We start from the raw sequence: 22,830 nt of genomic DNA, 5'->3' as shown, positions 1-22,830 counted from the left end.
GGCACTGTTGCGGGGTGTGTTTCATAACCTCTCACCTGTAGTCGTAATTTCAGTTGTTACAGAGCTAAGAAAAGAGAAGGGAAAGGAAGGTGGGGGTCAGTCCCTCCCAACACTGATTGGTGCGGTCATACACTGAGGCTGCTGAAGTGCGTCTGCAGGAATCTCCTGCTGGATTTACTGAAGAGTCGCTGGAGTTTGGAGGCGCTTTTGTCTGCGTCCTCTGTAGTGACCAGGATGAACTGATGTAAGTACCTCTCATCATCTCTGCATCCAGTTTTATCTGCATACTGAAGGTGTATGTTTGTTTTACTGTCGCCTTTAAATAATGCAGTGTGTGTCTTGTGGCTGTAATTAAGTTTTGTGTCAGATGTAATAGGTTTAATCTCCTGACCTTATCGCTCGTGTATTGCTGCATCTCTCCCGATATCTCCCCTCCTATAGGGATCCACAGTACAGTGTCGATCCATGTTGTATGTGCAGAGTGTCACTCCTCTCTCAGGGGACCGGCAGACTGGTGCTAAGGCATGGGCCCTCATTAGCATTTGAATATGTTCTCCAAGGCAGGGGAGTTTTAGCAGTTGTCAGCACTCCCCCAGCACATCGGTTTCAATCTCTTAAGTGATCAATCATCTTATTCTACTTGTTTGCTTCACTGCCAGCAGCCACAGTGGAGTGTGATCCTGTTGTTTTCTGTCTTCGACCGCAGTGCAACTTGCACAGTGTTTGGACTCGTTTGGACTTTGCAGTTTGTTGACTGCTGCCGTGCTAGTCTTTGTGTCCGTGTTTTTCCTGCTTTGATTTAATGGTTGGAAGGCAAATGAGAGATGTTTCGTCCCCAGCTGGAGACTGAGCCTCATTAAGCTTTACTGCTGCTCTTACTGTATCATGCGGGGACCCATCTGTAGTTGCAATGTGGAAGCTCATTTTTGGTCCCAAATAAGGAGACTCCAGAAAAAAAACCAAAACTCGAAATAGAATTTATCGAGTTTTGGTTGGATGCAGATCCTTTAATTGGAGTAAATAGTATACCATCATCATGTTAAATTATTCAAAAGTAATTTTCCTAACTTGGTCGCATTTCAGCTAATCAGCGAAATGTTCGGCTAAATGCAGTACTTAAAATGTCATTTAGTATCACTCTGTAGCATGTGAGAATCCCAGCATCGACATTAAGCATCTTCTCCTGTAATACTCGCTTAAATAGCCACATTTTCACTGCCCTGCCACTATAAAGGCTTTGTGAAAATGAGCTGCTTTCTTTGTTTTCCAGAGGCTTTGCAGACAAATCCAACCAATGTGCACTAGCGAGAAACTAAATGCATTTTCTATGCTGTGCTGCATGATTTGTCTTCGTCAATCTGTGGCAATTTAATGTAAGAAGAGGTTATTAAATGTTCTCCAGTGTTCGTGCTGCAAGTTTCCCTTAAATCACTCTGTTGCAGCATCACAACGGCAGAATTAATGAGAGCTATTTTTAGCTATTCTGGTTCCAGAGCGGTCAGAATTGAGCAAGGTTCTGCCTCACCCCTGTACCATACTACAGCACAAAATCTATTCTTTAGTCAGAGAATTGAGCACCCCACCATGTTGCCTCAGTTCCCTCGCAGAAGAAATATGATTTTGTTTTTCTGCTGAATGGAGAGTTGGGGAGCCAGGGCTCTTTAATTTTAATGACACTCCAAAACGAATACAAAATGAAACACTGCTTCAGCTTCCCTTTTATGGGTCATATGAGGTTACTATTGTGATGCCTCATTGTATATGAAGGATTTTTTGTCTCCGAGTACAGACAGAGATATTCTTCTGCTTTTTTTGGTTTGTACTTCACAATGTATGGATCAATAGAAGCTGCATCACTGCTTGTAATGGAGCAAAGCAGTTGGCTTCACCTGCTACACGATTCACGTGTCGGGGGGGTTAGGGTTCAGTACAGAGTATGGAAAGAGAAGAACGAGGGCAGAGATGTGAGGCATGGCTTGCAGCGCAACCCCAAAGATCAGCTCCTTTTTATTGTTTTACCGGCCAAACTGATATTTGGAATTGAAAAGAACTGTCAAAGACCGCTATGCTGCCAAAGTGGCTGGAAGACTTGCCAACAGTAGCCAAAATGTGCTAATATTCCATTTTACTTGATGCAGATGGTGCTGCCAGGTCACACAAGCACTTGTTTTTGTCAGTGCTCCATTTAATTTCACTGGCTCATAGATGACTTTTAAGTATTGGCTACAAATGCCCCAAATACTGGCAGTATTGGCCTCCAAATAATTCATTTAGAGCAGAGAAGATGAGTCACTAAGACAGTTAACAGATTATTAATTTGCCTTGTTGTTTTTTTAAATCCAGCTCCTCAAATATGAATATTTTTCAGTTTTCGTCGTCTTCAGAGACTGTTGCTTGGACAACACTTTTAAGTATGTCAACTTGCAATTTCATAAGAAATTTAGGGCTGTACCTAATGTTTATTATCATCATTGATTGTTCCACTGATTATTTTCTAGATTCATTGTTTGGATGTAATTCAATTGAATGTAAGCAAATAGCAAAAATGCATTTTTTGCATACTTTTCAGCTGTCAGAGCACATAAAGCATTTTTGTCAAAGAAATACTCTGACATCAGCCTTTTAAGCTACAGAGGAATAAAACTACAGTGGGTTTATTGAATAATTGTGTTGTTTACCATTTGCGTATTGACTCCTCGCAGTCCGGTTGACCACAGCTTTCCTGTCCTTTCTCCACTCAGCTGTGAGATCCATCTGTGTTGTTGTCCATCTGTGTTGTAGTGCTGGCTCCCAAGTTGCCTGGTTGTAATCCCCCAAGCATGACCCACCCGACATGGTGCGTCTCTGCTGTGGAGTGGCTGCCAGTCCTGGCTCTGGCTTGTGGCATGAAGCTTCTGTTGGCACCAGTTATTTGTGGCCATAAAGGGCGTACACAACGGTGCCACAAACACTCATCAGTCACTGGAAGCTGACGGCACTGACGCACAAACTGTAGAGAAGAGCAGCGCAGTCGGCTCTGATGTTGGGAAACCGTTTCCTTTTCTTTCTTTTATGTTTACGTGACTTTTGAGATAAGTGTCTTTGACTCTGAATAGGGCATGAAGATGTTGGTTTGGTTGTTCAACTAAATCCAAAATGCTGTGTGCATGCAGCACTTAGTTGTTTGATTGTTCTGCAGAGTGTTTCCTGCAAACGATGGCACATGGAGGTGTTGCAAAGAAAGGTGACCATGTTTGAAGTCAGGCCGTCGGTGCAGACTTGTTTCCATGCAGATGCTCGTCATGCTCATCTAAAATGTAAAAACGGCTTTTGTGTCTAAATTAATTCAGCTGTGTCTTTTTTTTAAACCTCCCACAGTTGAGAGGAACCTTCAGACACAGCCTGAAAATGTCAGGCCACTCGAACAACACCACACTGTTCCCCCTCTGTTACCAGAGCAACAAGCTCTGCAGGAGGAGAAAGCAAAATTACATCCCTTCAAAGCGGAAGGTGTGTGTGTGTGTTTGTGAGGGGTGGGGTGGGGTGGGGTGGGGTGGGGGTTGGGGTGAAGGAGAGAGAGATGCACACCGCAGGACCCTGCTAAATCATTCTTCCTCCTCCTAAACTCTGTTTAGTTTTTACTCCATTTTCAATTCCTCCTGCTTTGCTCCATTTGGGATTTTACATCCCATTAATTTTATGGTGATTTATTTGTATTGGATCAGACACAGTAAGCATTCTCTAATCATATTTTCCAGACAACAAAATCACATCTCTCAAAACTCCGCGGCAACACAGGCCCTAAACATTATACACTTGTGTGTGTGCATGTTTGTGTTATGCTGCATAAATGCCTATAAAGAATCTCAAGGTACGAATGTCAACTGGAAACAAGTACCTCCTATAACTTTGCAGTTTAGTGGTGAGACGTCCATAAATTTTGGCGAAATGTGAAGAGTTCTTTGCATCAGCTTTTCCACAGCGCTGATGAAGAAGACACGGGCATAAATCCTTCTCCCCAAAGAGTGAACCTTCAAGTGAGAATTCATGCCCCTGTTTTCAGCAGTCTTGTTAATATTCAGATGTCTTTTTTTTTTTTCCTCTCTCAAGTGCAGCGTATTCAACGTGAAAGGCCAAGGGGGCGTTCCCCGTCACAAACTTTTGTTCACCCTCCTCGCTGGAGTCCCACCATAAGCTGCTTGAGGAGTTTGTGACTGTTGCTGCCAAGCTGAGAACGTCTGGGGCCACTTGTGGCGATTTGTTCAGCTGCCTGTATTCCCAGACACTAGCTAATGTTTGGCACTTAGCCGACAGGTCACGACAGACCTGAGGACAGTGTGCTGAAGAAAGCCTGGGTGGTAAAACAATAAACAGGACAGCAGCAGGCACAGTCGGCTGAATTAGGACCTCGGACTGGGCTTCTCTATCATACAAAAACCAAAAAAAGACATTGTTTCCGTAAAACTTAGAGATGATTTTTCAAAGTTATCAAAGTGTGGTCTCACCCAAGATTTGGGCATCGTTATCACATTTGTCAACTCGATAGCCATACAATTAGCAGCTTGTCAAGCTGATGTGGTGCATATTAATCTTCAACATGAAGCAGGACCGACACTTGCTAGCTGTTGTGGGTTTGAAGATGCCAGCAAGGTGGCAGCAACTCAGCTGAGGGTCGAAGCACCGAAGCTGATGCGTCTTTTAATGCGAGATTCATCTCCCTTCCCTCATCTGTCATCACACTTTAATGTGCCGCAACATGAGATCACTGTTTCCCAATGAGTTCTCTGCACAGGCGGCCGCACTCTCAAGTGTTTGAGGTGTCAAAGAAATTACCAGCAAAGCGGGAAGGAAATGTGTGATAGTCTCACCTATTAAGGTCACAGACCTAGGATTAATTTACATGACAAATGGGGCATTATTGCATTAGGTGCTGTGATGTGAGTTGTAATTTGCCCCAAAGGAATCAACCTGATAGTATTTTATAGACAGTCATTGAATGTCTAATGTGTCGTGAGATTGTGGTGGAGGTGAAATGATATAGAGGGGGAGATAAGATAAGTTGTGAGTGGTGGGGCGCAGAGGACAGTGCTGACCTAACAGCTGAAGGAGTCATGGTTGTTAATGTGACGGAGGGTGTGCTTTAATGTCAAAGACGTACTGTCAGTGTGTCCAGGAGGGTTTTTATAATTGTATTCAGTGCACTGCAAACCTGGGACCTCATACTGTGTGGACATGGCATGTTGTGTGTGTGTAAATAAAAGCAAGCACAGCCTGGACCTCTTGGTACATAGTAGAGGGAGTGAAGTGGGAGTGGGCTTGGGTCAAATACTGTTATTGTCTTTCAAAATGTGTTTTCGACTGTTGACTGTTTATCATTTGTGTGTGCTTTTGTTATAACTAGTTTTGTTCCCTGCATTTGATAGTGCAGGCTTTGGTATATTCCTTACAAAATCCCTGAGGTGGCTATTGTTACCTCTGCCAAGGAGGTTATGTTTTCAGTTCGGTTTTCAGTCTACTGTCCCAATTTTCACAAAACTTGGTGGACGAACCCATTAAATTTGTGAGTGGATTCAAATTACAGAGCGGAAACGCATTGTTTTCCCCTTTTGTTAACATTTTGGAATAAATGCCATACATTGTAAAATCCAGTAGATGGTACGAAAGTTCAGCAGTGACAAAACATAGCTAGTTAAATAGTTGTTGGGCCTAGAATGTGTTAAATTGATCTCTTTGCCTGCTGCAGCGAGAATGTAAAATGACTTTGAACAAGGGCGTTTGGTGTTTTACCCAGGGAAGCTTTGGTGAGACACATGACTTCTGTTGGCTGAATCTGTGTGTGTCCCATTCTGTCACAAGACAATCAGGCCAACAGTATGTCCTGTTGCCTTATTCTGCCTCTTTGGATCTGAACTTGTTGAACCTCTTGTGTTAATCACACTATACTGTATCTTTGCCTTCCAGAGCGCAGCGATGGAGGAGACTGTCATTTGGGAACAGCACACAGTAACACTACACAGGGTAGGTATCTGTTATCCTCCCTCAGATGCTCTTTACGTCTGTCTGTGTTGTCCCGGTCCCAGTATCTCTCTCTACCCTGCCTGTTTTGCTAGCTTTGCTTCCCTCCCAGCATTTTCTTCCCTCCTGTTTCAGGATCACAGACAGTCAAAACAGGAGATTTCACAGAGCTTTTCTTTTGCATGGTTCTCTCCCACCTTTTTAGCTGTGAAGCGTCAATAACCTCGACTAAAAACTGCTTTTTGTGCATGTTTTTCCACACAAATTACAAAGAAGAACTGCCTACAGCTATTAGTCTGTGTCCTTGCTGGCAGGAAAAAAGGTTATTTAAATGTATTGTTGAGAGTGAAAACAGTGTGTGACTACTATATATAGGTGGTAACTTTCAGTCAGCTCTGTCTCTGTTTCTCTGTGTGCAGGCACCAGGGTTTGGCTTCGGGATAGCCATATCAGGAGGTCGGGATAACCCTCATTTTCAGAGCGGTGAGACCTCCATTGTCATCTCGGATGTGCTGAAAGGAGGCCCAGCTGAGGGCCTGCTGCAGTAAGATTTAGTTTCATTATCAGCAGCCTGGTCAGATTTTCGTTATTAGTATTAAATTACCCGGTCTGCTACAGAGAGACTCCAGCATGTCTGTTATCTCTGTGCCCCCCCTTTAGGGAAAATGACAGAGTCGTCATGGTCAATGCCGTCTCCATGGACAATGTGGAGCATGCGTACGCAGTCCAGCAGCTTCGTAAAAGTGGAAAAATTGCCAAAATTGTGAGTGCCAACATCCCATTATGAATTCTTTCAGTTGAAAGTAAGACTAAAGTCAGGAGCTACAATTTACATGCACAGCATTTAGACGTTTCTTACATATTTCACAGTTGACCAGCAGGAGAATCGAACACGATCAAAGGAGCGATTGATTCATTTTCCTTTGACTTATTGGTTGTCCTGCTGATCTCATATCTTATTTCCTTTGGCCAGACAATCAGGCGGAAGAGGAAGGTGCACGTCCCCATGGGCCGCCTCGGGGAGAGGGAAACTATGTCGGAGCATGACGAGGAGGAGGACAGCTACGATGAAGAGATATACGAGACGCGGAGCGGACGCAGCGGCGCTTACAGCGGTGTGGGTGGGGCCATGGGCAGGCGCAGTGGGCGGAGCAGCGGGCGAAGGGACAGGGAGCGTGAACGCAGCGGCTCACGGGAGAGGAGTCTCTCCCCACGCTCAGACCGCCGCTCACACAACCTGCCCCCGCGTCCTGCCAAGGTCACACTTGTCAAGTCTCGTAAAAATGAAGGTGAGGCTCACAAAGTCGGGGATTTAAAAAAAAAAAAAAGAAGAAGAAGGGCAGCGAAAGAACATCTTCTGTGGTAATCCAGGAAATCACCTGCTATTTTATTTGCCCAGCTATTACTCGACAGCCAGACGTTTTTGGAAGAGAATAAGACCTCCAAATCAGCATTGGTCAACAGCCAGAGTAAACCAAAGTTGCCAGCCTCAGCAAAATCCAAGTTAGCTCAAGTAAATCCAAGTAAAAGAGCAATTAATCTTCTTTAATCAGTACTGTTAATCCCAGTGGGAGCTTGACAGCAAAGTGTGGTCAGTGTGATGCGGTCACGTGAACTCTGTGCTAACATCGTCTTTGTTGCTGTCGTTCACTTTGTAAGCAGAATATGGCCTGCGCCTGGCCAGCCACATCTTTGTCAAGGACATTTCCCCTGAGAGCCTGGCAGCCAGGGACGGCAACATCCAGGAAGGGGATGTTGTATTGAAGGTGAGGAAGAGGCAAACAAGAAGCCTGGTCAACATTTGATCTGTAGATATCATAAAATATTCAACATGAACAAAATTATTGAAAGTGTTCCATTGTTTTTTTTCCATGTTGTGTGTATTGATGGAGATTTACACATCTGCGTTTTCTTCTGTCTAATGTTGCATAACAGCACTTACAGTTCTCAGTCATCCAGCCATCTCACATGCGTCACAGTACTTTCTTTGAATGCCAGCACTTAATTAAGGTTAATCAAATAATTATTGGAAAGAATGATGTGCAAGTCCTTGTTTAGGCTGCCTCTTATAGCTTTACAAATTGATTTCATCCAAACAAACATTATCAGTGTTACGGTTGAGTTACATCTGACCTTATGCCTCTAAGACAATTTGAGCACTAAACGTCTCCAGAGACAATTTTATTGCTTTAAAATGAGGAAATTAAGACATTTTTATTAGATTTTTTTGAATTTCTCATTGAAATCATGTCATGGCTAATAGCTTCTTTTTCTGATTCTCTCAGATCAATGGCACAGTGACAGAGAACCTCTCCTTGATTGACGCTAAGAAGCTGATAGAAAGGTCAAAGGGCAAGCTAAAAATGGTTGTTCAGAGGGACGACAGGGCGACCCTGCTGAACATCCCTGACCTCGACGACAGCATTCCGTCAGCCAACGCCTCGGACAGAGACGGTGAGAGTGATGTTAAGTGTTGGACTGAACTGGGGCGCAGCTCAAATCCAGACTCGTTCTTTGAACAGCGGCTCTCGTTTGATCAGACATTTCAGATATCCATTCTCTGGCGTCCGATCATTCCAATCGATCGCATGACAGGCATCGTAGCAGCCGCTCCCGCTCTCCAGACAGAAGATCTGAACCCTCAGACCACTCCAGACACTCGCCTCCACAAATCAGTAATGGCAGGTAAAGACCGTGATCTGTCATTTTCATACAGATTAATTATGTTTTGCTGCACGGTATCTGTTACTTTCTCTCCTAGATCTCGTAGTTTCAGCGTCTCAGTTGTTCTGTGTTTGATCTTGTCATAATGTGCAGCTATCTGTCAAAGTTCATTAGGACAGGCTTGTCTTTTCTGTGTGTGTCTTTGAAGGACTTTCGATTCTTTGTTTGGGTTCATCAATGCCATCAGCCCATTCAGCACTTCTTTGACTGTAATCTTGTTCGAAAAGTACTTCATTAAGTCTTCATTTAAACTCAGTAGAGCATCAGGGTTGTTCCCTTTTCGCCCTGCTTATTAACCTGAGCAAAATAAAAGTCAGCTGTTAATCTGCAAAAGAGTCAGTCCTGGTTGGTTAAAATTAGGGTTGAGAGGTTGGCATAAAAGCTCAGTGCTCAGCGCGTGCTACTGCTACTGCGTGACCTCTGCCATTTTAAACAAAGCATTTCAAACCGTTTGAAAATCTGGAAAAGCCATATGATGATGCCAAACACTGGAAACCTGCATTAGCAAAAAACATCGTTTCACTTTTAATGAGATCTGCCTTTTTGTTCCCTTTATACTTCACCAGCTGGAGAATACCGTAAGTTTGGCACCATTGTGGGTAGTTACTAACAGTAGCGGTAGTACATCCTGAATAGAGTTAATGTAGATGAACAGACAAGTAGGTTTAGTTTTTGGTGTTAAAATCAGTCTCTTTAGAATAGAGTAATTAGGCATTTGTGTCAGAACAATCAGTGTTTTGTTTAACAGCAAATGATCACCTAATGGAATATTGCTGAAGTGACGTTACACAGCAGCAGTTATTCAGTCACACGTCTTGTTTTGACCTGAGATGACAGAGTCCTGTGAAAGTATCACAGGATCCTCGGGTCTCTTGAATGTTTTAGTGGGCAAACCGCCTGTTTGGCACATGGACAGTATGGCTTCAACAGTGAGCAAAAGGCCATCAGCAGCTATCAGTGTCAGCTGTCTCCCTCGTTTATGTGTGGCTCTGCTTTTGTTAGATCTTTTATCTCTTTATATCTGTGGATGTCAGCCTTTGTTCTTCTCTCTCATTTCAGTTGAATCGATTGTATATGTGGGCAATATTCAGAATTCTGTATGCGTTGAGATGCCAGAAGCAAAAATTGGTTGTAATAATTTATTTCTGACACATCTAGATTAGTGGAGCACTTAAGTAATTTATATCTGAAAGTATTTTAATGAGCAGGAAGGAGATGCTGGGCCAGGATGTTATTGTTTATCTGAGCCTGGTCTGTGACATGTGACCTTTTCTCTCAGCTCAGGAAGTTGGCAGTTAAAAGTAGGCCCTCATCCGGGATGGGTTGAAACAGAAGTTTGTTCCTCTGTAGCCGCTTCAACCAGGGTCCTTCATGGTTGCTTGGGCACTCAGCCTGTGAATAAAGCACTATTTTGCCAGTAAAGTTGTGCCAGTGAGCAGGCATGTGACCAGGAGGTTGGAGTCAGAGCCCTGAAGCTGTACCGCTGGACGGCCTGCTTTGCTCAGTTCTGTTCCTTCTGATCTCTCATCTGAAACACACTGGGAGTGTCAGCAGTTATCAAAACAGGGAAATTCTGTCCTCATTTCTAATTATCCGACTCGTAATTGGTCAGGGTCGCTGTGTGGCACTTAACGCAGACTTGCTGTTTTCAAACTGGCATGGAAGTCAAACCTGTGCTGGTGTAAAGCCAGAGCCACACAGTGAAATTCACCTGGAGAACAGAATCCATTCTGACACCTTAGATAAGCTGCTCTAAAAATAGAGCAGGAAAGCGTGGAAAGACAAAGTGGTGACCTTCAAGATGAAGATGCAGCCTCCGACTCGAGTGGTTCTTTTCACCTGTTTTTCTTTTCGCAGCCGCTGCGTGTCCTCTGCAGTCATCGAGTGCTGTATGGACTTCATATTGTTGCGTGTAGTCAAGATGTTGTAGCCTTAAAGCTCTCCGATCGCCTCCAAGCGCTACATCTCAAGAATACACTATTTATAATCTCACGTATTCCTTTTCTAAAGATAAATTGTACAAAAGTATTTCTTTTTTATCTGCAGTCACAGAAGTCGTGATGACGAACGAATCTCGAAGCCGGCTTCAACACCAGCGAAGCTCGCAGAGGAGGTTCCTCTGCCCAAACCGAAGGAGTCGGCTATTGCTCGAGAGGAGAAACAGCTTCCACCACTCCCAGGTCAGTGGTAGAGCAATGAGCTGTGATTATATGGACGTGCAAAACAAATATTTGGAAATCAGAAGTTCACACACAGCCATGTTGGGTCTTGTGCCCACACCTTTGAGCAAATACAACATGTTCATGTGGGTTTCCCTGTTCATCATAAGCGGTAAAATGACTTCATGATAGTAAAGTGAAATCGTGTTTGAACCAGTCATTTTTGCCCTTTTTAAAAGCTCTACCAAAAAAAGTTAGATCCAGACGCCTGCTGAGCCTGGCTGAGTTTGCCTGGAGCCAAGTGAAAATAAACCGTATGAGTTGATCCAGTCTGACGTTCCTCCCCAGCCCGCAGCACTCTGCTGCCTTTCTGTCTGACCTCCCTGCTCGGGACGCTGTGTGCTTTCACTCTGTGTGTTTGTGCGCAAGCATCTGTGCGATAACACGCTGCTTATGTGTGGTTTCAAACAGTTGTGTTTTGTCATTGCTGTACTTTTTCTCATTTTAATGTGTCGGCAGCATTGTTAAGATGTAACCGTGTTTGAAGGCTTATTCCTTTGTTTTTAAAGGCATCCCGTGCAGTTTTACATGTTCATCACCATTAAATGATGTGAGTTTGTTTCTGTTTTTGTTCAGAGCCCAAGCCGGTGTATGCTCAGCCTGGACAGCCAGATGTAGACCTGCCAGTCAGTCCCTCTGATGCTCCTGTGCCAAGCGCTGCCCACGATGATAGCATCCTACGGTAATATAGCAGCCAAATATTAAAGTCGTCTTAAAATATACAAAGCAAAAAAATACTATCTGCAATTCTGAGGTGCAGTTGACATAGGAGAAGCCAGTCTTAGAGCAGTAGTTGACAGTTTTCAGAATGCTCCAATGCACATCCTGCTCTCAGTTATCTATAAGAGACAGTTAACTTTGGCTGCCACGAGGCGTAGATTTGTTAAGAAACGTGTATTTCATGGCACATACTGGTTTGCTGGCAAGTTGAATTAGCAGCTTTGAATGTAACAGAATGTACAACCATCGGTGTTTGTGCATGAAACAGTTGACTGTGGATGTTGTTTTTATCTACAGCAAAAATATTAAAACGTATTCAAATGTTCTGCAGGACTTTGTCTTTCTGACAATTTTACAGCTTTGCTTTTGAAAGCTTGCTGAAGAGTAAACAGTCTCAACAAAATAGAAAGCAGGCTGGCATCCAGGAGTCACTCAACTATTCATAAGTGAAGTTTGCAATGGAAAGAGAGAAATGCCATCAAATGGTGTCATGTCAAAGAAAATCAGCCTGACTATTGTCTTTATTCCCCCTCCTCAGGCCAAGCATGAAGCTGGTGAAGTTCAGGAAGGGGGAGAGCGTGGGGCTGCGGCTGGCTGGGGGAAATGACGTGGGCATCTTTGTAGCCGGAGTGCTGGAGGATAGCCCAGCTGCTAAGGAGGGCCTGGAGGAGGGCGACCAAATTCTCAGGGTGAGAGACTTTATTTTTAACACGACGAGCATTAACCTGACAGCTGAAATCCGCTGGTTGTTTTCCAGTTGAAGAGTTGTTGTAAACATGAGATTGCAAAAAAATGTTTGTCCAAAACGTCAAGCTGTTATTCTATATTACAAATGATTGTGTTTTCTTCTCCTTGTTTTAACAAAGGGGACCTGATAGTGTCTGTAAACGGCCATGTTTTATGGAGTGTGCATCCTCAAGCATTTCCCTTTTTTTTAATTCATGATTCTACGCACTGGCTGATCCAAAATTCCTGTACCTCCAGGCTGGTCTCTTAGCAATGGCCCTGAGGGAGCGCAGACAAAAAAACTGTGTTTCCTCTGTCTGTGTTTGTCCCATTTCCTCAAAGCCATATATCTCGCCATTTATACCTTCTTCTCCTTTCTCTGAGCATAATAAGGAACGACCTGGGTTCTTGCAGTGCAGTAAAACCTGCAGTTACCCAGGCAATACTGACAACAGGAAGGACAATGTAAACCTTTATCTACACAGAGATTTACACATTCTTTCTCCCAGTGTATGTGCAATAAACCCCACTCCTTAACTTAAAAGTCCCAGATAACAGGGAAGTTATCCAGTGGAAAGCATAAAGCAGTAACCTCTGTGTTCCAGGTAAATAATGTAGATTTTGCGAACATAATCCGAGAGGAGGCGGTGCTGTTCCTCCTGGACCTTCCTAAAGGTGAAGAGGTCACCATTCTGGCCCAGAAGAAGAAAGATGGTAAGTGAAGTGAGTTAAGGAGATGAGGCGAGAGTTCCATTGCTATGGCTCGCATTGACCTGGCGTCTCTGACTCGCTGCTTTTTCCCGTTTAGTGTATCGGCGGATCGTGGAGTCCGATGTTGGCGACTCCTTCTACATCCGGACACACTTTGAGTATGAGAAGGAATCTCCGTATGGGTTAAGCTTTAACAAGGGTGAGGTGTTCCGTGTGGTGGACACCCTCTACAATGGCAAGCTGGGCTCCTGGTTGGCTATTCGCATCGGCAAGAACCACCAAGAGGTGGAGAGGGGCATCATCCCCAACAAAAACAGGTGACAGCATCAAAACAGACATATGTCAGCTCTCTCAAAGAGTGGCATGCTGGATAAATGTTCAGCAGACATCCAGTCATTTGTTATTATTATCATTGCCATATAGTGTCCTTAGGTACTGGCAGTGTTGAGGTTAGCCACGCCAAGTTCCTGACACGTGCATTAGCTTGTGTTGCGTTAAGAACTGTCTCTGTCTTTCTGCCATTTGTCAACAGAGCGGAGCAGCTCTCCAGCGTGCAATACACTCTCCCCAAAACAGCAGGGGGCGACAGGGCTGACTTCTGGAGGTTTCGTGGTCTTCGCAGCTCCAAGAGGAACCTTAGGAAGAGCAGAGAGGACCTCTCTTCCCAGCCAGTCCAAACAAAGTTCCCAGCTTATGAAAGAGTTGTGCTGAGAGAGGGTGAGGAGTCTGACTGTGTCTGTGAGCTGAGATGTCATTGTGAGACTAAAGCTGCATTCTTGATCTATTAATAATTACATTTTTTGTGCAGCTGGTTTCCTGAGACCTGTGGTGATATTTGGGCCCATTGCTGACGTTGCTCGAGAAAAACTCTCCAGAGAAGAGCCAGACCTTTTTGAGCTTGCAAGTACGTGTATGCGATGTGTTGGACAGATTTTAAAGATAACACCAATCTGCTGTCAACCTGTTTTCTACATAAATCCATCTGACTTGTTTCCAGAGAGTGAACCGAGAGATGCAGGAACAGACCAGCGTAGTTCAGGAATCATTCGTCTTCACACCATCAAACAGATCATCGACAGAGTGAGTAGGCCTCCTTTCATCGTGCACAAAGGATTATTTGGAAGGAAGATTATTTTCGTCACAGATATAGTTTTTATCCCTCCTCTTTGCTGTCTTTGTCTCGTGAAGGACAAACACGCTGTGCTTGACATCACCCCAAACGCTGTGGACAGGCTGAACTATGCTCAGTGGTACCCGATTGTAGTCTTCCTAAATCCTGATAATAAGCAGGGGGTGAAGAACATGAGGACCAGACTGTGTCCAGAGTCCAGGAAGAGCGCCAGGAAGCTCTATGAGAGAGCCATCAAACTGAGGAAGAATAATCACCACCTGTTCACCAGTGAGTGGGCAGAGAGCGTTAAAACACTGTACATTTGAAATGTATATCGTCTCTTTTCCAGGTTTTATGCTTGACAAAGTGATTGTGACTCAAATACATTCTCTCTTAGCCACCATCAACTTGAACAATATGAATGACGGCTGGTACGGCGCTCTGAAAGAAACGATCCAGCAGCAGCAGAACCAGCTGGTGTGGGTGTCAGAGGGCAAGGTGAGAGACAGGCCTGCTACATGTTTTCATTCCATTTCCCTGGACATGAGTTTTTGAGACCTGTCTGACTGAGCGACACATGACACTGCTGTTTCTCTGCTCTGCTCAGGCGGATGGCACCACAGAGGATGACTTGGATATCCACGATGACCGTCTGTCCTACCTGTCGGCACCAGGTAGTGAATACTCCATGTACAGCACGGACAGCCGCCACACTTCTGATTACGAGGACACCGACACAGAGGGCGGAGCGTACACAGACCAGGAACTGGATGAGACTTTGAACGACGAGGTGGGTCTCCCCACGGAGCCCGCCATCACCCGCTCCTCCGAGCCTGTTCGAGAAGACCCGCCCGTAATTCAGGACACCCCTGGTTACCCTGGATACCAGCACCCTGTGCAGCCTGAACCAGCCAGTCGTATAGACCCTGCTGGGTTCAAGATGGCCGCTCCACAACAGGTAAAGTTCATATCTGGCTTTGCAGGCAGGCCGCTGCAGGCGGCGCCTGTCAGAGATGAAAGTATATGACTGCAGAGCAGAGGAATAGCTCCTTTGTGTTCAGTGTTGTGTCCCGACCTCTGTTTAGATTAAATGTCCTTTGCTAAGTAATAAACATGTTCTAGAAGCTACTGGTATGTTATCTATTCTGACCACATTTTTGCAAGTGCATTCTCTGGCTGGTGTAAAACTGATTGAGTGTAAGGAAGAAGATCATGGTGTTGGGGTGAGCTGTACTTTCTGTGCCCTTGGCAGGCTGTGTTATAAATGTCTCTTAACAATACTTCACAGCAAGATGAGGCTGCTCTGCCCATGCCCTCGTTGCCTCCGACGGTGGTAGCGCCCCCTGCTGTTGAGCAGCCTGTACAGCTAGAGGGTATGCACCTAGAGGAGCCGCCTGCTGCAGCCGCAGCTCCTCAGGCTGACTCACTTAGCAGCCCCAGCCCTGCCCCTGAGCTTATTCAGCCCCCACCACCACCACATGAACCCCACCCGTCTGGACCGCCTGGTCCAGAACCAAAGGTACCCGCAGTTTCACCAGCCACTCGGACCGGGCCTGGGCCCCAGCCTGCTGTTTTAACTGCCTGTCTTCTCGCACATGCTTTCCACTCGCTCTCTGCATGACATGCCCACACTGTGTGACTCACTGAGCCCACTGTGTGCCTCTGGCTCCCAGAGAAATGTGCGACAGACTAGTCCACATACACCACAGTGGGCTGGGAGACCAGAAGGACTGGTACATCTGAGTCTTTGACCAGGGTGAAGACATCCACAACCAGCCCTAACTGTTGCCTCTTACTTCCTTTGCATGGCTCCTAATGTTTTTTGGGTTCCTTTCAGCTTTAACTCTCTTCTGTAGATGAACAATCGTAGCACTTACAGTGGCATCATAGTGGTAGATGTGTTGTCTGTTGTAGTGCCAGTAGTTTGACGTTGCATTAGATGCAAACTGAATGTTGGTTGCATGATGAAAGCTAACCTGCAGACAGTACTCTTGGTAATGATTTCCATCAAGCAATTCTCCTTATGGGAAAACAAACTTACATAAGCACACTGCATTGTGTCTTCTGTTCAGCAGTTTTGTTCTTTGTAGATGCCAACAAATCAACCTCCTCCATAGGAATTACTGTCACTAGATTTGCTGTCTACAGGCTACACATCATATGTTTGAAATGAGGCCTTTCAGAAATGTGCAAATTGCTTGTTAGTTCACTAGTTTTTGAAATGTTTTCATATGTAAAAAAAAAAAACCCGGTTGTGCTCATATGGATTCTTATCATTCTTGAAAGGCATCTTGTCAAACAGGCATTCAGAACTGTTTTTGAATAATGGACCAAGATTTGCTTGTGTAATTGCACTTTTAATTGATGTTTATTTAATTAAATGGTAGAAGGATTTATTTTCGAATGATTTGGTTCATGTTACACATGTTTAGATCCTCAAGGTTTCAGTTTATTCGCCAGCATTGAATTTAATCTTGAAGTTATTCTTAATCTGGAGTTGGGAAAGCATTTTTCCCCCGACCGCTTTCTGTCCTGCAACATGGTGGCTCTTAAAAATGTCAAAATGAGGATGAAGATGTGATGGATGTATTCATTTAGCGTTGTTTCTTCACAGATGTACAAGAAAGATCTGTACAATATGGAGGACCCTGTGCGAATCAACCATGGCCTGAAGCAGTCTATGAGCTACAGTCACCAGCCGTCGTACCAGGACAAACAGCCATACCGCGAATACGACCACCCGCCTTACGGATATGATGGAGGCGGCTACACAGAACCAAAGCCTCACAACACTGACTCTCACCTGCACTACGACAACCGTGTGCCTCATTACAACGAACAGTGGCCCCCCTATGACCAGCAGACCTCGTCCTCTCAGCCCGCAGGGTACCAGCCGGGCCACCAGCAACCCATGGGCTACAACCCCCGGTCCCCCTACGAGGATGGACCAGGGAGGGACTACAGCCCCCCTCAGCCCCGCTATGATGAGGCCCCGCCTGTGGGCTACGATGGCAGACCACGCCACAGTAAACCTGGGCCCATTCGTTATGATGAACCCCCACCCCCGCCCCCAGCGGGCTATGATGCCCGCTCTCCCTATGATGCAGAACCTCACGGCTTCCCCATAAATTCACCTCGATCGCCAGAGCCTCCAAAGCAGTATTACGGTGACTCTGGTCTGAGGCCCACCTACATTCCTGGGCCTCCAAACCGGGGCTATAAGCCAGGGATGCATGAGCCCATCATGAACTCCGAACCCGCAATTCCCCCTCCTAAACCAGAGACCCTCTCCTCGCCAGGTGAGCCAGCCATCACTCCAGGATCCAAACCCCTCCCTCCACCACCCCGGGAAGACCTGGATGAGGACCCGGCCATGAAACCGCAGTCAGTGCTCAACAGAGTCAAGATGTTTGAGAATAAACGGTCTGTTTCTATGGACAGGGCTAAAGAGGGAGAGTCGGCAGCACTCAGGGTAAGTTCTTCACAGAGGTGTGCAGCAATGGGTCAAACATTTTATGCCACAAGTGTAAATGAACTGGGTTTTGTTAGGCTCAATGTCTGGTGGGAGCTTTTATTAGCTTTTAAAGAAGTTTAAGTACTTGGATATGCATGTATTTAAAACAACATTAGAAAACTAACAAGGATCCAAGGAGGCCAAATTATTTTTTGCCAAAACCACAGATGCATCAGTCAAAAAAAAACAAACTGCAGAACTGCAAGACTTAAAACTGCAACTGTTATCATCTGGTCCATAAGATGTCCGACACAAGACTAGATATTTATGTGCATGCAGTCCATTCATGTGAACAAAAATCTGGATCAGATGCAAGACGAGCTCTCTTTGCGTTTTAGCCTCCAGATGTTCCTAAACCTGTGAGTGCACCTGGCCCAGTCCTCAAAGCCAATTCCCTCAGCAACCTGGAGCAGGAGAAGTCCACCTATAGGTATGTAGTCCTCATTACAGCACCGCAGGCTGCAGAAAGATGGGTGAAGGACAACTGAGATCCTTGTAAAGGCGTCTTGAAATTCATTTGTTGTTGTTTGAGCTCCACCTAGTGGACGCAAGTCTCCGTGCAGAAAGCTGGACTGGTGCAGTGCAAAGACAGAAAAGGCATGCAAAGGTCAAGCCAAGACTAGCAGCTGTGTGTTTGGAAGGTCATTAGGAGCCTTACTGTTCAGGATAAACAGATTGTTTTCAAACATAATTGATCTTTTCATTTCATTGACTTGTCTTCAAATGAGCGCACAGTTTCTAACATCAGGATCTATGAGATGTCTTTATGCAAGCTTTTGGATAATCCTGCTGTCTGTCCCGGCTGTTTAAATCTCTGCAGCTGTTTTACTCGTTTCTTTGTGTTTCCTCTGCAGGGCTCCTGAGCCACAGAAGCCTCATACTAAACCCCTGGATGATGTAGTGCGGTCCAACCACTATGACCCAGATGAGGATGAGGAGTACTACAGGAAGCAGTTGTCCTACTTTGATCGCCGTAGCTTCGACAGCAAGGCCATGGGCCAGCCGAGTCCTGGCATCAACCGCTTCCATGATCTGCCCAAACCAGCTCAGCTGTCCTACCCGTACAACCGGTATAACCACATGCAAGCAGCGGCTGCTCCAAAGTCGCACCAGAATCACAGTTGTCTTAACTTATTGCATTGTTTGTGTCTACTGCAGAGTGGAGTCTGTCGAGAAGGTGAGTCCAGTGGAGAAAAGATACGAACCCCTGCCCCAAATCAGCCCATCCTCCCAGTATGGGCCCCCCGCATCCGCCATCCCACCTAACACACTGCCCAAACTCAGCCCCAATGATGGTGAGCTTGCTAACTTTTCCTGCCTGACTCTCAAACTTCATCATGTACATGAACAGTCTACAGATTTTTTTTTACATCACTGTAAACTTCTTAAGTGCAACAATATAGTTTCACAAAGTCTGTATTTAAGCGTTTGTGTCCTCTGTCATGCGTCTCCAGCTAACTCCATACCCGAGCCTTTGAGCTCACCCAATCCTAAGCCTGAGCTGGCAGCTCTCCGACCAGCCAGCAGGGACGAACCTACACCAGGTGGCTACCTGCCCCCGAGAGGCCTCCCCGACAAATCCCCCGTCAACGGCACAGACGCAGCACCCCCGAAGACGCTGCCTGCTCCCGCTCCAACTAGCTACAACCGTTACGTCCCCAAGCCGTACACCAGCTCCGCCCGGCCCTTTGAGCGCAAGTTTGAGAGCCCCAAGTTCAACCACAACCTGCTGCCCAACGACACACAGGTGAAGACGGACCTCCTCAGTAAGCCCAGCGTGGTGAGCAACAGCGGCGGGAAGCCTCAGCTGTCACCACAGCCCCTGGATCATGACAGTGGCCTGGACACCTTCACACGCACTATGGACAACAGGCCGAAATACCAGCACAATAACATCAACGCCATCCCCAAGGCCATCCCAGTAAGGTACGAAACTCATCAATGTTCACATCCAGCAGTATCAGTCGGTGCTCTGAGGGTAATTACTGAGCTGCAGAAAGACGGATGAGACTTGTCTCGTCTGATGTCCTCTGCTGTGCTTCATTCTCCGCCTTCACTGTTTTGATTGATGACGCCAACTTCTGTGTCTCCATCCCTCAGCCCCAGCACGCTAGAAGATGACGATGAAGACGAAGGGCACACAGTGGTGGCCACCGCCCGAGGCATCTTCAACTGTAATGGAGGGGTCCTGAGCTCCATTGAGACAGGCGTCAGCATCATCATCCCCCAGGGCGCCATCCCTGAGAGCGTGGAGCAGGAGATTTACTTCAAGGTGTGCCGAGACAACAGCATCCTGCCCCCCCTCGACAAGGAGAAAGGTCAGTCCCCAAGTGTCTTTACATCCTAAACATGTCAAGAAACAAACCGTCTATGAAACTGCAAGTGCTGGAAAAAGTACCCACAGAACACAAAGTTTGTGTTTTTGTTTTTTAGAGCTTATGCAGGATTCAACAGTACACCTCTATCGGGTCTTTATTTAAACTTTTATACCCTTGTGACTAAGGACACTCCACATCTTTATGATAAGAATCATGAACGGGGCATGTAGAGGGAGAGTGGTCCTTTAATTAACCTGTCCAGTCAGTTAACAGTTAAATCTCATTCAATACCAAGGCCTGGCAGCGGACTCCGTCACTTGATTGGTTAATTCCTGCATGTGTAATTTGTGGAATTGAAACTTGTCGTGTGTCCGTGCAGGAGAAACGCTGCTAAGTCCGCTGGTGATGTGTGGCCCGCATGGACTCAAGTTCCTGAAGCCGGTGGAGCTGCGCTTACCTCACTGTGCGTCTATGACCCCTGATGGTTGGTCTTTTGCTCTAAAATCCTCCGACTCCTCGTCGGGTACGCTGTCCTCTCTCTGTCCTTTGGGGTCTGTGGGCTGGCTTTGGTGATTTAGAGAGGAGAGTTTCTCTGTGTCTGAATCGTTTGAGTCATCTCATCTGTTTTCCATATTCCCCCTCACTTCTTCTCCGTGCATGTGCTGTTTGAGTTGTTTTCTTATTTTCATGCTTAGTATGAACTGCAGGTCAAAGTTTCCCCTCAGTTATAGTGAAAAACACCACAGTGCCACTGGAGCTGAAGCATTTAGTCTATTAATTGATTTGAAAATTAATTAATAGAATTAATAATAATTCAAATTAATTCAGAAGTAATTGGCGAGGGTCCTTTTTTGAGCAGAAATGCAAACATCAACCAGATCCACCTCCTCAGTGCTTCTTTTATTTGTCTCCTGTGACAGTAAATTGAATATCTTTTGATTTTTGACTGTTTAGACAAACATTTAGTCAGGACAGATGTTTTTCAGTGTTTTCAAACCTTTTCTAAACAGTTCATTGAGACAGTAATAAGGAGATTAATCAGTGATGAAGAGAATGATTAGCTGCTGCCATAAATGCCTTTTACATTGATGCTAATTTTTTGACAGAACAATCAAGTATTTTATTACAGCATCTGCATCATGATTTCAATTTATTAAGTCAAAAAGATCATCAGGAAACATTTCATAGCATGGGTCCAAAACACATGCTTAATCAATGCATGATGTATGACCGTCATGCCACGATTGGTTCGCATGTGAAGAGTTGACACTTACTGAATCATTGATGAATGATGGTGACTCACTCACACGTTAACTCATATGCTACCAAATTAGCTGGAATTCATTTCTATAGAAAAGATCATTTCAGACCTGCATTTGATCAGCCGGCTCATATTTATATTTACTTTTAGTGAATATGCTTGTAATTGTTTGTAAATTAGACTTTATTTGAGGGGACGCAAGTCACCCAGGTGTCGTGGTGATCTTGTGTGAAGTGAAATCATTTTTCTAACGTGGGTGTGTTCGTGAGCTTTTGAGTCATAACATGGAAACAACATGGACGCTGCAAAGAAGATGTGTCGTAAATAACTTTTCTAACTAATCTAGGTCAGGTTACGTGGACAGCAACTAAGACTTCCAACCTGATACCATAATGCAAATTATATGGGAGCAAAACCTCAACTTTACAAGTTGTTCACTATTTCGACGCCTGAATGTAGGGAGAGATTCTTGAATAATGATTGATGTATCCTCGCGCCGCTCCCCTCATAAACATGAACGGTTGTGTCATGAAGCATTGAGAGCTGCTGCTGTTGGGCCTTCAGAAATGCACGTGTCTTGTGTCTTAAAAGCCTTTTTCTATGTAAATGGATTCCAGTGAATTAGGTGACAAATACATTAATCTATGAGATACCTGCAAGTTAACATTGATGAAATTCATCAGCCATTAAGCATTAACTCATTACATGAGCTCATGGTGAGCAACAGGAGTTCATTTCCTGCATTAATTTACACATTAAATCATCAGTCGCACATTTTCTCACTGAGACTGAGGTTTTATTTATGATCTGTGCGTCAGGAGAATCTACTTTTTATTCTGTATTTTAAAGACAGAAGAAGGAGCTCAAGCAGCTGACGTCGTGTCTCTCTTCCCTGCAGGTGATCCCAAAACCTGGCAGAACAAATCTCTCCCCGGAGACCCAAACTACCTGGTGGGTGCAAACTGTGTGTCTGTGCTCATTGACCACTTCTGAAGAGGGCGACAGCTGGCCTGTTACTGAATGTGATGAGCAGGGGACCTCACTCGCCCCCGGCATGCTCCCGTCGCCGTGGCGGGGTGCGCGATGCTCGATGGAGTATGAACTTGTTACTCTCATGTTGTTTACTGTGCCCAAAAGAAAAAAATAGGAAAAAACACACACACACACACACACACACACACACACACACACACACACACACACACACACACACACACACACACACACACACAAGGAGAGTCTGAGGAGTCCAGCATCCCCAACGCTGCACTCTTTTAATTTCTTTCATTTTTTTTTTCGGTGCTTTCAAGGCTTGCAAAAAATAAAGATTAAAACAAGTTATTTAAACAAAGGAACTGAAGTTGGAATGCATGACCAGTGCCACAGACTGAATAATCTCATTTTGACATTTTTAGCTAATTTTGTAAAAGGTCAGAGCAGTGCAAGGAGGGAGGAGAATTTTGGAAACTCGTTTAATATTGCAGTGGGATTTTTTGCGTACTGTAAAAATAATAATAATTTAAAAAAAAGAA

General features: G+C 45.1%; 1 protein-coding gene across 14 annotated transcripts in view; it reads left to right on the top strand.

The window, feature by feature from the left end:
* Window positions 1-22,830, top strand: part of tjp1b (tight junction protein 1b) — a 61,269-nt gene extending 38,439 nt beyond the window's left edge. For 3 of the 14 annotated variants that reach the window (XM_070971354.1, XM_070971353.1, XM_070971356.1), the window contains 28 exons: window positions 5,941-5,997; window positions 6,414-6,538; window positions 6,655-6,757; window positions 6,968-7,283; window positions 7,654-7,760; window positions 8,280-8,448; window positions 8,535-8,679; window positions 9,285-9,296; window positions 10,765-10,898; window positions 11,514-11,619; window positions 12,196-12,346; window positions 12,989-13,097; window positions 13,192-13,411; window positions 13,627-13,811; window positions 13,903-13,998; window positions 14,092-14,174; window positions 14,283-14,493; window positions 14,603-14,703; window positions 14,813-15,163; window positions 15,494-15,724; window positions 16,820-17,677; window positions 18,058-18,149; window positions 18,574-18,789; window positions 18,878-19,014; window positions 19,174-19,645; window positions 19,820-20,037; window positions 20,417-20,560; window positions 22,197-22,830. In XM_070971354.1, the coding sequence (XP_070827455.1) occupies window positions 5,941-5,997; window positions 6,414-6,538; window positions 6,655-6,757; window positions 6,968-7,283; window positions 7,654-7,760; window positions 8,280-8,448; window positions 8,535-8,679; window positions 9,285-9,296; window positions 10,765-10,898; window positions 11,514-11,619; window positions 12,196-12,346; window positions 12,989-13,097; window positions 13,192-13,411; window positions 13,627-13,811; window positions 13,903-13,998; window positions 14,092-14,174; window positions 14,283-14,493; window positions 14,603-14,703; window positions 14,813-15,163; window positions 15,494-15,724; window positions 16,820-17,677; window positions 18,058-18,149; window positions 18,574-18,789; window positions 18,878-19,014; window positions 19,174-19,645; window positions 19,820-20,037; window positions 20,417-20,560; window positions 22,197-22,291 (5,244 nt within the window). In that variant the 3' untranslated portion in view covers window positions 22,292-22,830. The remainder of the gene's footprint in view (window positions 1-5,940; window positions 5,998-6,413; window positions 6,539-6,654; window positions 6,758-6,967; window positions 7,284-7,653; window positions 7,761-8,279; window positions 8,449-8,534; window positions 8,680-9,284; window positions 9,297-10,764; window positions 10,899-11,513; window positions 11,620-12,195; window positions 12,347-12,988; window positions 13,098-13,191; window positions 13,412-13,626; window positions 13,812-13,902; window positions 13,999-14,091; window positions 14,175-14,282; window positions 14,494-14,602; window positions 14,704-14,812; window positions 15,164-15,493; window positions 15,725-16,819; window positions 17,678-18,057; window positions 18,150-18,573; window positions 18,790-18,877; window positions 19,015-19,173; window positions 19,646-19,819; window positions 20,038-20,416; window positions 20,561-22,196) is intronic. The other 11 variants (XM_070971355.1, XM_070971357.1, XM_070971347.1 and 8 more) reach the window with 10 other exon arrangements.

Source organism: Chaetodon trifascialis, chromosome 10 (genome assembly GCF_039877785.1).
Source record: "Chaetodon trifascialis isolate fChaTrf1 chromosome 10, fChaTrf1.hap1, whole genome shotgun sequence".
Taxonomy (NCBI): Eukaryota; Metazoa; Chordata; class Actinopteri; order Chaetodontiformes; family Chaetodontidae; genus Chaetodon; species Chaetodon trifascialis.
This window is presented reverse-complemented; position numbering and strand designations above follow the sequence as displayed.